This window comes from Carcharhinus amblyrhynchos, chromosome 5 (assembly GCF_965287045.1).
Source record: "Carcharhinus amblyrhynchos chromosome 5, sCarAmb.v2.hapA, whole genome shotgun sequence".
Classification (NCBI taxonomy): domain Eukaryota; kingdom Metazoa; phylum Chordata; class Chondrichthyes; order Carcharhiniformes; family Carcharhinidae; genus Carcharhinus; species Carcharhinus amblyrhynchos.
The window spans coordinates 98,096,565-98,111,187 of NC_137328.1; the positions used below are offsets into that span (position 1 = coordinate 98,096,565).

The window sequence follows — 14,623 nt, forward strand, 5'->3', positions numbered from 1 at the left end:
ACTTACAGTTTTGGCAACTTAAAGGCACAGCTCTAAGAAAGGATATATTTGTTATGGAGAGAATACAGTGAAGGTTCACCAGACCAATTCCTGGCATGCCAGGATTGGCATATGAAGAAATAATGGATTGACTTGGCACATTCACTAGAGTTTAGAAGAATGAAAGGGGATCTCATTGAAACGTATGCAATTCTAGACACAGCTGGACAGACTGGATGTAGGGGTGATGTTTCCCCTGGCTGGGAAGCCTAGAACAATCTCAAGATACTGGTGACTAGTGGAGTGCCCCAGGGGTCGGTGCTGGGGCCTCAGCTATTTACCATTTATATAGATGATCTGGAGGAGGGAACCGAGTGTAGGGTGTCGAAATTTGCTGATGACACCAAGATTGGTGGAACGGCAAATTGTGCGGAGGGTGTGGAGAGTCTGCAGAAGGATCTAGATAGGCTGGGCGAATGGACCAGGAACTGGCAAATGGAATTTAATGTTGGCAAGTGCAAGGTGGTCCACTTTGGTAGGAATAATGGTAGGAAGGGTTATTACTTACGTGGCGAAAAACTGCAGTAGGCGACGGTGCAGAGGGACCTCGGGGTCCTTGTGCATGAGTCGCAAAAACCCAGCTTGCAGGTGCAGCAGGTGGTCAGGAAGGCGAATGGGATGCTGGCCTTCACAGCGAGGGGGATTGAATATAAAAGTAGGGAGGTCTTGCTGCGGCTGTATAGGGCATTGGTGAGGCCGCAGCTGGAGTACTGTGTGCAGTTTTGGGCGCTGTACTTACGCAAGGATATTTTAGCCTTGGAGGGAGTGCAGAGGAGGTTTACTAGGCTGATGCCGGAGTTGAGGGGGTTGAGCTATGAGGAGAGGCTGAATAAACTAGGCTTGTACTCGTTAGAGTTTAGAAGAATGAGGGGAGATCTCATTGAGATGTATAAGATGATGAATGGGATGGATAGGATAGAGGTGGAGAGACTCTTCCCGCTCAGAAAGGATAGTAGGACTAGGGGGCACAGCCTCAAGATAAAGGGGGGGGGAGCGGTTTAGAACGGAGTTGAGGAGGAACTTCTTCACTCAAAGGGTGGTGAATCTCTGGAATTCTCTGCCCGTTGAAGTGGTGGAGGCTACCTCGCTAAATATTTTTAAGACGCAGGTTGATGGGTTTTTGATAAGAGAGGGGATTAAGGGTTATGGGGAGAGGGCGGGAATGTGGAACTGAGCCACAACAGATCAGCCATGATCTTATTGAATGGCGGGGCAGGCTCGAAGGGCTGGATGGCCTACTCCTGCTCCTATTTCTTATGTTCTTAGTCCATTTAGGACTGAGATGGGGAGAAATTTCTTAATTCGGAGGGGGTTGAGCCAGTGGAATTCTCTACCGCAGAAAGATGCAAGTGAATAGATTTGTAGAAACTAAAGGTGCCTTGGAGTATGAGGAGAGAGCAGGAGTATGTCATCAAGATTGAGGATTAGCCATGATCATACTGAATGGCTGAGCAGGCTCAAAGGGCTGAATGGCCTCCTCCAGCTGTTATTTTCTGTTTCTGTCACTAGTAAAGCAATCAAAATCAGCTGCTGAAGAATTGGGTAAGTATAAACAGCAGAGAGGATAGGACTGGGGAGGACTCTGAAGGTCATATGCAAGTTTTAATTAACCTCAACTTTACTGAGGGTAGAACATGGTAAATAAGCGAAGAGCACAATGGAATTGTCAAGCTTAGAGGTAACAAAGTCATGGATGAGAGTTTTAGTAGATGAGCAAGAGCAGGCTTGGAGTCAGGCACCATAACAGTAGAAAATATACTTAGAGATGGTGTAGATACACATCTGGTGTAGAAGCTCATCTTAGGGTCCAATAGGTTGTGAACAGTCTGGTACAACCTCAGACAGTTGCAGAGGAAAAGGATAGAGTCAATGACAAGGGAATGGAGTTTATCATAGGGATTAAAAATATTGGCTTCAATTTTTTTTAAATTTATACAATGTGGATGTTGCTGGTTTTGCCAGCATTTATTTCCCATCCCAAACTGACCCAAATGGCTTATTAGGCCATTCAAAGGGCATTTTAAAATCTAACCACATTGTTGTGGGTCAGGAGTCACAAGTAGGCCAGATGGGGTAAGATTTCCTTTCTCAAAAGGACATTAATGAAACAGACAGGTTTTTATAACAATGGTTTCATCGTCATCATGGGTTTTAATTCCAGATTTTTGTTGAATTCAAATGTCACCATTTGCCGAGTTGGGATTCTAGCATTACCTGTCCCTCAAGCCTGTTGATTCAACTAGATCATAGTTATTTAGCTCCATGTTGTTCTCCTGCAGTATCCCCATGTACCTCGGTATCCTTAGTGTCTAGAAATGTATCAATTTGTCTTGAACGTACTCAATGACTGAGCCTCCACTGTCCTCTGGGGATAGAGAATTCCAAAGATTCACTACCCTCTGAATGAAGAAATTCCTCTTAATCACAGTCTTAAATGGCCCACCCTTACTTTGAAACTGTCCCTTGGTTCTAGATCACCACCAATCTTCAATCTCTCCTCACAGGAGAGGCGGGGGGGTGGGGGGGGTGGGGGGCTTAAAAAAGAGATGTAAGGGGCAAGTTTTTCATACACAGGGTGGAATGCCTGGAACGTGCCGCTGGAGGTGGTGGTGGAAGCAGATTCTATAACAACATTCAAGAGGCATCTGGATAGATACATGAATAGGCAGGGAATAGAGGAATACAGACCCCATAGAGACAAAAAAAAGAGATTAGACAGGCATCTGTGTCAGCACAGACTTAATGGGCTGAAGAGCCAATTCCTGTGCTGTACTGTTCTTTGTGAACAAGATGAGCTCAGAGAGGGGAGATGGAGAGAAACATGAGAACAATACAAGTTCAGGCTAGGCTAGGCTGGGGTAACTTGACCTGGTGCACTAGGGGAAGGAAGTGGCAGAGGCAATTGATCAAAGGGTCTCAATCTTAGTGACAAATAAGTCCACAAGCTCCTCACTTGTTGGAGAAAAGGACAAAGCAGTCAAAGAAAAGGGCTTTAAGAAGATGGGTTTGCAAGAGTAAATGAGCCAGAAATTACCTTTGCAATTTAGGATGATTCCTACAGACACAAGTGTTGGCTGAAGAGAGCAGGAAGGGTACTACAAAGCAGATCATTCTTGATAATTCCTCAAGCAGATTTTATGATAAAACTAAAGCATCATAAACAGTGAGAATCATCCCATGTCTCAGATTTACTGTTGGATATGTTCAAATACTACAAACCCTCAGATGCAGAACACATTTGTGCCCTTCTCTATAGAACTTGAATTTGATGAATGGATGAGGATATACACAAGATGGGATTGAATGACTGATCATTTCAATGCATTGGAATCATTTTTAATACATTTTAATTAAATTAGACTTCTGTGAAAGAGTCATTTTCTTTTTATATGTAATTTTTAATGAATGAATGTTCAGATGAACAAAGTGATGTTGGGAAATTGAACGGTGTGTTAGCTGAGCATGCCAGATCTGGTGGTGAATTGTAAAACCAGTTGGCCTCCATATTCATTCCAGGCTGTATTCTTTAGAATTAGGGGACTGGCCAGAGTGAAAGACACCAATGGTTTTAGTGAGGACTATGGCACCAAAAGATTGTTTTGTGGACTTATTTGCCACTAAGATTGAGACCCTCTGATCAGCTGCCTCTGCCACTTCCTTCTCCCAGTCCACCAGGTCAAGGTTCCCCAGTCCAAACTTATATCGTTCTCAAGTTTTTCTCGCTCAGCTCCCCTCTCTGAGCTCATCTTGTCCACAAACAACACAGAAACCGGCCCTTGGCCCACTAAGTCTGTGCCAATACAGATGCCCATCTAATCTAATATTTTCTTGCCTCTACACGGTCCATATCCTTCTATTCCCTGCCTATTTATGTATCTATCCAGCTGCCTCTTGAACGTTACAGAATCTGGAAGTGAGCAGTTGCTACATAAATGTTGTGAATAGGCAACCAAAGATTAGACAGTTGGGTTTTGACAGTGCAGTTCTAAATGCATGTTGACAAAGTATTTTTCTCAGGGCAGACAGAGGAAGTAAGACTGAGAATGGGGAGGAGGATGTGGGTGGAGAATGATACAAGGGTCAGACACAGCTCCTTATCTGCAAATGATACACTGGGAATAGTGAGGCTATGAGAAATGGAAAGGTCAAGGTGGTGACTGTGAATACAGATAGGGATAAAAGGGAGGGAGTATAGGAGGGCAATGAACTCAGCATTTTGAATAAAGTGGATTTGCCCTTAAGTTATAATGTCAAAGTGGAAGCAATCCACCTCCTAAAATGTTCAGCCTTGGCTATATTTATTGGAATTATGTGCAGCGTTTTAGCATCTCAGCATGTCAAGATGCTCCACACAATGAAGAACAGTGATATGCAAACAAAACAATCATTCCAAGTTGTGCATCCCATGAGTCAAATTATTAGGTAATCTATTCTCTTGGTGGTATTGATCGAGAGAAAAATGTTGGTAAGATATTCCTCCTCTTCATACAGTTGTCATGAATATTTAATGTTCTTTGAAGGATAGTATCTCAAACAATGCAGCGTCTACTCAGTACTCCCTTTGTGTGTCAATTTACATTAGGAACATAGGAATTAGGAGCAGAAGTAGGCAAATTCAACCCTTCAAGCCTGCTCTGCCATTTAATCAGATCATAGATGATCTCTCCATGGTCTCAAATCCACCTCTCTTTTACCTTTTATTAGAAATATGTCTATCTCCTTACAACTATTTAATGACTTAGTGGAACTTACTGCCCTATAGACTCCTCTGTACTAAGTCACCACCTTCTGGAAGAAGTAGTTCCTCCTCATCTCAATTTTAAATCTACCACCTCTCAATCTGTGACCTCTAGTTCGAGATTGCCGCATAGAAGGAAACATTTACTCTTATCAATTCCTTTCTTTAGGATTCTATATACCTCGATCAGATCCCCTCTCATCCTTCTAAACTCAGTTTGGATTATTCCCTCGGATAAACTCATCCCTGATGTAGAATTTTTTGGATGCTTTTCTGGTTGGCAGTTGGTGACTAGTGGAGTGCCGCAGGGATCGGTGCTGGGGCCTCAACTGTTTACCATTTACATAGACGATCTGGAGGAGAAGGCTGAGTGTAGGGTAACAAAATTTGCTGATGACGAGTGGAAAAACGAATTGCGTGGGAGGCACGTAAAGTCTGCAGAGAGATCTGGATAGGCTGAGTGAGTGGGCGAGGACCTGGCAGATGGAGTATAATGTTAGCAAATGTGAGGTTATCCACTTTGGCAGAAATAATAGTAGGAGGGATTATTATTTAAAGGGCGAAAAGCTGCAGCATGCTACGGTGCAGAGGGACCTGGGGGTCCTTGTGCACAAATCGCAAAAACTCAGTCTGCAGGTGCAGCAGGTGATCAAGAAAGCGAATGGTATGCTGGCCTTTATAGTGAGGGGGATAGAATATATAAAGCAGGGAGGTCTTGCTGCAACTGTACAAGGCACTGGTGAGGCCGCAGCTGGAGTAGTGTATGCAGTTTTGGTCCCCTTATTTGCTAAAGGATATATTAGCCTTGGAGGGAGTACAGAGAAGGTTCACCAGGCTGATACCAGAGATGAGGGGGTTAGCTTATGAGGAGAGATTGAATAGACTGGGCCTGTACTCGTTAGAGTTTAGAAGGCTGAGGGGGGAGGATCTTAGAGACTTACAAGATAATGAAGGGACTAGATAGGGTAGAGGTAGAGAGATTCTTTCCGCTTAGAAAGGAAAACAGAACTAGAGGGCACAGCCTCAAAATAGGGGGGCGGGGGGGGGGTGCGGGGGCAGTTTAGAACAGAGTTGAGGAGGAACTTCTTCACTCAGAGGGTGGTGAATCTCTGGAATTCTTTGCTCATTGAAGTGGTGGAGACTACCTCATTGAATATATTTAAGTCACAGGTAGATAGGTTTCTGACAGACAAGGGAATTAAGGGTTATGGGGAGAAAGCAGGAAAGTGGAATTGATCCACTTCAGATCAGCCATGATCTTATTGAATGGCGGGGCAGGCTCGAAGGGCTAGATGGCCTACTCCTATGTTCTTAAGTTATATCCTTGCTGATAAATGGTACCAACCTGTGAGCACCACTTACACCAACTGCAACTTCACAACATTTCAGCCATAGGCTAAAAGCGGAGCTTCACACAGGAGAAAAATGCCCACTGATCTATCGGGGAGAGAGCAGAAAGCTGAAGGATGGGGTGGGGAAATTGAATTCCAGAGCATACACCTTCCAATAGTGGGGTGGGATGGGGTAGAAGTTCATCATATTTTTCAGACTCTGAGCCTTAAAGTTCTGAAGAACGAGGGGTTTCCAAAAAAAAAATGATACACTGGGAATAGTGAGGCTACGAGAAATGGAAAGGTCAAGGTGATGACTGTGAATACAGGCAGGGATAAAGGGAGGGAGTATAGGAGGGCAATGAACTGAGCATTTTGAAGAAAAAGTGGATTTGCCCTGAAGTTATAATGTCAAAGTGGAAGCAGTCCCGAGGCAAAATCAACCTCCTAAATGTTGGACAGGGTGAAGCACTGAAGAGATTTAAAGGAGGATTAGAATTTTAAAGATGCAGTTAATGATGCTCTTGGCCTACTTTCTGACTCAGCATATATGGATCAAGGAATATTCTCTAATATAGGCACAATTCTCCTCATCAAAATTATTCTGCATTTTTGATCAAATGAACTTATCAAGAAATTGTCCCTCGTATGCAGTGTGATAAACAGAGTATTTGTTGTGAGGCAATGCAACAAAAGAGAATTCATTAAATTTGGACAGACAGATTTGGCAATTTGGACAAACATGCAGGTCAGGCGAGTTGACTCAAATGTAATCTTGCTCATGTCAGCAAATCAGCACAATTTGACAACGTCCAGCAAGAAAAACCATTATTCTTTTATTACGACAGACATTCACTATAAAAACTATGCATCATACACAAAAAACTTCTAACATTCTAGTGCCAATGTAAATTACTAAATACATAAAGGTTATCTCAAATAGCAGAATGTATTAAAAGATTTCAACATTCCCTCCCTAGACTCACTGTTAAAATGACAAGAAGCCTAGAACTGTGAAATTAGAAAAAGTAGAGACAGAATTGAATAGTTTTGCATTTTCTGATGAAACAAGTAAAAAGCAGATATTAGGACAGTATTGAAAACTCTACAGCTGTAAAACCATAACAGATTGGAAAACGCAACCACAACAAAATGCAGTTGAACCCATTATCAACCCTTACAACAATGTGAAATAGCACTGTAGGGAAAAGGTGAGCAGCTCCAGTTACAATAAGTGTGTACCAATCTGTATTTTTAGTTTAGATTATTATAGTGTTTCATCGCACTCAAGACTCCACAAAAGCATTTTCTCTTAGAACACTATATAACAATGTAAAAAGTATGAATTCTCTCATTCAGTGGTTGTGCTTCCATGACAAAAAAAAATTCAGTGTTTGACTAAAAAGACATTCTTAGCATCGTATTTCAGAATGTGGAAATTTTAAGCATTCTGCAACACAGATTTCCACCAGTAAAACTGTGCCTAACATTGTGAATTTGTTTGATCAAATAAACTCTTAGTAACAAATCTTGTCATTGAGCAGGTTCTGCCAGCTACTTAATAGTCTGAAGTCCCTCACAACTGACTGCCTCCTCCATGCTTTGATTCTATACGTGAACAAAGACATTAAATTATAAGTTTAGTTTAACATTAGACATTAAATATCCAAGAACAAGCGCTAACTACAACAACTGGAAGGGTTGGAATATCTCGGCACCCGGACTACCCTGTTTGAACTCACAGGAGACATACCAAAGTACCGTATTGTACGGGTCTAATTCTATTACTTCTGATGAACCAAGCGGGCTAGCAACTCTATAGTTGTTCTTTGGATCACTAAACATCACTGAATTAAAACTGAAAATTTGCAGATTAACAGCCTACATTTCAGGTGCAGTATCAAAATATTTCTATCAAGGGAGCTTTAAAACAATCCCAAAACTGAAAGAACAAAAAAAAACTACAATCCAGTTGCTATTAAATTGCTCTTATGAGGTCACTCTCCTGTAATACATTACCAAACTAAACATTTGTAGGATCAGTGTGTTCTTTAGCTACATTCCAAAACTAATAAGATCTGATGTTTGTAAAATAACTTCTCACAGGTATGGACTTTTCTCATTTTTAAAACCTGCAGATGTAACACACATCAACAATTTAGAATTGGATTTATATTTAGTAGTGTTGTGAAATGATAAATGCTACAGTCTGTTAATGGAATACAGGAAAATAGGGCTTGCAAAAATCAGGCTTTCGTACAATACAGCACTGAGGCTACAGCAATAAATTAGTTCCCCAAATACTGACTAGGTTCAATTTTCAGTAAACAACATTACAGTCATTTTGGATCTCCTGTAACACAGTGGGCTATAATGAGTTACACAGGTACAGTGTAACTTGGACTTAAGCTGCTACCTTGCTTCGTTTCTTGGGAGGTCCTTTATTTCCCTTGACTTTCCTTCTCAGATTTCTCCTGTCCACAACTGGTACTTCCGTTTCCATCTCTTCCGAGCTGCTGTCAGCCACCTTCTCAGCAGGCGATGACTGATCTTTCAGATCATCAGACTCTTTGATTTCATCTCCTGACTGCTGTACAGTAGAAACCTGCTTCAATGAAACATCCTCCAGTTCAATCACAAGTAAGGGACCCAAACTGAGGTCCATTGGGGCGTTGGACTCCCCCGGCTCACCTTCACGTTGCTCTGATGCAGTCTTTGAAAGGTCACCAGAAATGCCCTCACCCTCCAAAGCATCAGGTTGAGGTACTTCCTCATTAACTGTAACGTGGCCATTATTAGATGGTTTTGCATTAGCCTGTACATCAGGCGATTCCCTGCTTTCAGCTAATGCAGCCTTATTTGGAGCAGCTGCATGGTGGTTGGAAGGGCTGCTGTTAACTACTAGACCCTGCACTGGTTCAGACTCTTTGCCTTCATTCTGTGCAGGAACCTCTTCAGCATTTTCCTCTTCAAGCTCTGCATCCTGAACAGAAAAATAAAAACTGCCTTAGCAAGTTGTCTTGGCATTGTCTAAATGTCAACCAAAAGGGGCGCTTTAGACACAAATGAATTCCGAGTGTATTTGGTTAGAATCAAAAGTTAAAATCTATAACACAGCCTATTCTCCAACTTTTCAAAATGACTTCATTTTGCTATATTCTGTTGAAAGGAATGGAACTTTGCTATTAGTATATCAGAGGAGCAGGTTAATTGGGTGACTATGTATAGGTCACCAAAATCAAGGACACAAGTATAAATTGTAATCAGAACGATAATGAAACATTGGCCTTTGCTTCAAGGTGATTGGATAAGGATGTGACATTTCAATTGTACAAAGCAGTTGTTAACTCCCACACTGCATTCAGTTTTGGACACCAAGCTTCGGGAAAAGGCCAAAAAGGGAGATGGCGGGGGTGGGTGGTGATGATGGGAGTGCAAATTCACTCGGTATACCAGGTCTTAAGACGCTGAAGTATAAGCTTGGGTTGTATTTGATTGGTGCACCCTTGAATTTAGAAAGTTGAGAGACAATAAGGGTTTTTAAGGACCACAAAAGATGTCAAAATCAGTTAATATTTGAGACTGAAATCTAATTTTTTTTAAAAAAAGGTGAAGGCATCAAAAGGTTAATGAAGCAAAAAAAAGTGAATTGAGTCAAAGCATGATCAGACAGGAATGACCGAACACATTCAAGGAGCTAACTGACCCACTCCAGTTCCTATTTGTTTCATTCTCAAGTAGACGGAGACCAAACTAAATCATCAGGTCCTGGATTATCATCCACTTCAATTATGGAGCTAAGGCTCACCGATACTAATGATACAGAAAACATGCCACTCAAACATGTGAGCTGCAGTACCTACAGCACCAGTTTGAAGATTGTGATGCATGATAGAAAGTTAAAATATTTTAACTAAAAGTACATTAGAGGACCACAGGAGGCATTCAAACAGGTTCAAATCTGCAATTCTTCACATGCTAATTATCCAGTAACATGCAATCATAGTCATAGAGTTATTTGTACAGAAAACCTGCCATTCAGCCCATCAAGTCTACATCAGCTCGTTGTAGATCAATCATTTAGATGCCAAGTATTTGCTCACAGCTCAAAAGGAAGATGTCAGAGGGAATCAGTCCATGACACTACTTAAACAAAATAAAACTCGAGCTTCAAAGGGTGAGCAAGAAACCCATTGATAAACATCTAAGGGGAAATTTATCTACCACTCATTGGACATAATGCCTGGAAAAATAAAGTGGAGTTGAGACCATAACCAGATCCGCCACTGATCTAACCGAACGGCAGAGCAAGCTCAAAGGGCAGAATGGCCTACTCCAGCTCTGAAGTCCTATGTTTCTACACAGGGATCTTATCCATGAGACAAGTAAAATGTCAGATATATTTTACAGACATTCACTATATTAGACTTACTATTACAGTGCTACTATTATTACAGTAGCCACCGGACAGACATCTATAAATCAAAACAGGCTTTTCAGTGGGATTGAAGGGAGTCATGATAGTTATTCTACAGTGTGGATGAAGAAATGGCTATACCTGTTTCCCCTGCATGATGTTTGAAAATATTAAACAAATCAAAAGATTGAGATAAGTAATTTGTTCTAGTAGAACATGTGTATAGGTTATCAAGTTATAGGTTATAGAGAGAGAACATTTGAACTCATGGCTAAAGGGATGGTACAGGAGGGAAGGGTTCAGATACTTGGACAATTGGGGCTCATTCTGGGGTAGGTGGGACCTCTACAAGAGGGATGGTCTGCACCTGAACCAGAGGGGTACTAATATCTTGGGGGGGGAAAATTTGCCACTGCTATTCAGGGGGGTTTAAACTGATTCAGAGGGGGGGGATGGGAACCTGAATTGTAGCTCCAATGTACAGGAGGATGAGAATAGGGAGGTCATGGATAAGGTTTCTAGGTCACAGCAGTGTATTGGCAAGCGGGAGGATGGTTTGAAATGCATATACTTTAATGCGAGGAGCATATGCAATAAGGTGGACGAACTTGCAGCCTGGACTGGTGCCTGGGACTTCGATGTTGTGGCCATTTCAGAGACATGGATAGAGCAGGGACAGGAATGGTTGTTGCAGGTTCCGGGATTCAAATGTTTCAGTCAGAGCAGAGAAGGTGGTAGAAGAGGGGGAGGCTTGACACTGTTAGTCAAGGACAATATTACAGTGGCAGAAAGGACGTTTGATGTGAACTTGTCTATTGATGTAGTATGGGCTGAGATTAGAAACAGGAAAGGAGAGATCACCCTGTTGGGAGTTTTTTTATAGGCCTCCAAAAAGTTCCAGAGATGTAGAGGAAAGGATTGCAAAGATGATCCTGGATAGGTGCGAAAGTAACAGGGTAGTTGTTATGGGGGACTTTAACTTTACAAATATCGATTGGAAAAGCTATAGTTCGAGCATGTTAGAGGGGTCAGTTTTTGTCCAATGTGTGCAGGAAGGTTTCATGACACAGTATGTAGATAGGCCAACAAGAGGTGAGGCTACATTGGATTTGGTACTGGGTAATGAACCAGACCAGGTGTTAGACTTGAAGGCAGGTGAGCACTTTGGTGATAGTGACCACAATTCGGTTACGTTTACCTTAGTGATGGAAAGGGATAGGCATATACCAAAGGGCAGAAGTTACAGCTGGGAGAAAGGTAATTATGAAGCTATTAGGAGAGATTTAGGATACATAAGGTGGAGTAGGAAATTGCAGGGGCTGGGAACATCTGAAATGTGGAACTTATTCAAGGAGCAGCTTCTGCGAATCCTTGATAAATATGTACCTGTCAGGCAGGGAGGAAGTGGTCGAGCGAGGGAACCATGGTGTACTAAGGAAGTTGAATCTCTGGTGAAGAGGAAGAAGGAGGCTTATGTAAAGATGAGACATGAAGGCTCAGTTAGGGCACTGGAGAGTTATAAATTAGCCAGGAAGGAGCTAAAGAGAGAGTTAAGAAGAGCTAGAAGAGGACATGAGAAGACTTTGGAGGATAGGATCAAGGAAAATCCTAAAGCTTTCTACAGGTATGTCAAGAATAAAAGATTGGTTAGGGCAAGATTAGGGCCAGTCAGAGACAGCAGTGGGAAGTTGTACGTGGAGCCTGAAGAGATAGGAGAAGCACTGAATGAGTATTTTTCGTCAGTATTCACACAGGAAAAAGTCAGTGTAGTCGAGGAGAATACTGCGATACCAGATAGTAGACTAGACGGGATTGAGGTACATAAGGAGGAGGTGTTGGCAATTCTTGAGAGTGTGAAAATAGATAAGTCCCCCAGGCCGGATGGGATTTACCCTAGGATTCTCTGGGAGGCTAGGGAGGAGATTGCAGAGCCTTTGGCTTTGATCTTCATGTCGTCATTGACTTCAGGTGTAGTGCCGGAAGACTGGAGGATAGCAAATGTTGTCCCTGTGTTCAAGAAGGGGAGTGGAGACCATCCTGGGAATTATAGACTGGTGAGCCTTACTTCTGTTGTGGGCAAAGTTTTGGAAAGAATTATAGGGGATAGGATTTATAATCATCTAGAGGGAAATAAATTGATTAGGGATAGTCAACACGGTTTTGTGAAGGGTAGGTCGTGCCTCACAAACCTTATCGAGTTTTTTGAAAAGGTGACCAAAGAGGTGGATAAGGGTAAGGCAGTTGATGGGGTGTATATGGATTTTAGCAAAGCGTTTGATAAGGTTCCCCATGGTAGGCTACTGCAGAAAATGCAGATGCATGGGATTGAGGGTGATTTAGCAGTTTGGATCAGGAATTGGCTAGCTGATAGAAGACAGGGGTGGTGGTTGATGGGCAACATTCAACCTGGAGTTCAGTTACAAGTGGTGTACCTCAGGGATCTGTTTTGGCGCCACTGCTGTTTGTCATTTTTATAAATGACCTAGATGAGGGTGTAGAAGGATGGATTAGTAAATTTGCTGACGACACCAAAGTTGGAGGAGTTGTAGACAGTGAGGATGGATGTTACAGTTTGCAGAAGGACATAGATAAGCTGCAGAGCTGGGCCGAGAGGTGGCAGATGGAGTTTAATACGGAAAAGTGTGAGGTGATTCACTTTGGTAAGAGTAACAGGAGTACAGAATATATGGCTAATGGAAGGACTCTTAGTAGTGTTGACGAGCAGAGAGATCTCGGGGTACGTGTGCATAGCTCCCGGAAAGTTGGCACCCAGGTTGGTAAGATTGTTAAGGAGGCGTACGGTGTGTTAGCTTTTATTGGTAGAGGGATTGAATTTCGGAGCCATGAGGTCATGTTACAACTGTGCAAAACTCTGGTGCGGCCGCACTTGGAGTTCTGGTCGCCACATTATAAGAAAGATGTGGAGGCATTGGAAAGGGTGCAGAGGAGGTTTACTAGGATGTTGCCTGGTATGGTGGGAAGGTCTTATGAGGAAAGGCTGAGGGACTTAAGGTTATTTTCATTGGAGAGAAGAAGGTTACGAGGTGACCTGATTGAGGCATACAAGATGATCAAAGGATTGGATAGGGTGGACAGTGAGAGCCTTTTACCTCGGATGGTGATGGCTAACACAAGGGGACATAGCTTTAAATTAAGGGGTGGTAATTATAGGACGGATGTCAGAGGTAGGTTCTTTACTCAGAGGGTAGTAAGGGCGTGGAATGCCCTGCCTGCAGCAGTGTAGACTCGCCAACTTTAAGGGCATTCAAATGGCCAGTGGATAGGCATATGGACAACATTGGAATAGTTTAGGTTAGAGGGTCATTAGATTGGTTCCACTGGTTGGCGCAATATTGAGGGCCGAAGGGCCTGTACTGCGCTGTAATATTCTATGTTCTATGAGTAAAAAGCCCTTTTGAGGAGTTATAGTGAAAATTAACTTGGAATCTTTATTAGAGGAGGTAAGATACGTAGATGAGATTTGCCACTATGCAGCATTCCATTCCAATTCTCATCACACAACTAGTGCTGCATTAAGGCAGACTTTCATCTAGCCAGTATTTCCTGGAACAGATTGCTAGTCCATAGTTTAAGGGGCGCCACTCCAGATCAAGTATGGCTGACCAGGAGTCTCTCTTGTTCTTACTGCCAGCCATTGGCGTATCGGAAGGATTTGCAGGTTGACACACCCAACTTGTTTTACCACATCATGAATGCACATTCCTTGGCCATCAAGTCCTGAGGTGGGACTGGAACCTGGAGTTCCTGGATCAGGGGAAGGTACCTTACCCACAGCGCCACAAGACCCCCAGACTGTGCAGCATGAGTACTTTTTAAAAGGGAACTGAATTTGACCATCATACCGGAGGGAAAGAAAAGTTATCACATACATGATATAGATTGGATGCAAGACTGGGCAGAGAAGTGACAGATGGACTTCAACGCGGATAAATGTGTAGTGGTCCATTTTGGCAGGACCAACGGGATGCAGGAGTACAATATCAAGGGTAGGAGTCTTAGCTGGGTTGAACAGCAGAAGGATCTTGGGGTCCGGGTCCATAGGACTCTTAAATCGGCCTCGCAGGTGGAGGATGTGGT

The 14,623-nt window shown here is 42.7% G+C and overlaps 1 protein-coding gene across 8 annotated transcripts in view; it reads right to left on the reverse strand.

Annotated features, from left to right (window-relative positions):
- Positions 1 to 14,623, reverse strand: part of LOC145343219 (soluble lamin-associated protein of 75 kDa-like) — a 93,112-nt gene that overhangs the window by 5,952 nt on the left and 72,537 nt on the right. For all 8 annotated transcript variants that reach the window (XR_013886691.1, XM_080189280.1, XM_080189279.1 and 5 more), the window contains one exon: positions 8,525 to 9,091. Coding sequence is in view for 7 of the 8 variants with exons in the window: in XM_080189280.1 (XP_080045406.1) it covers positions 8,525 to 9,091 (567 nt within the window). In the remaining variant the exon portion in view is untranslated. The remainder of the gene's footprint in view (positions 1 to 8,524; positions 9,092 to 14,623) is intronic.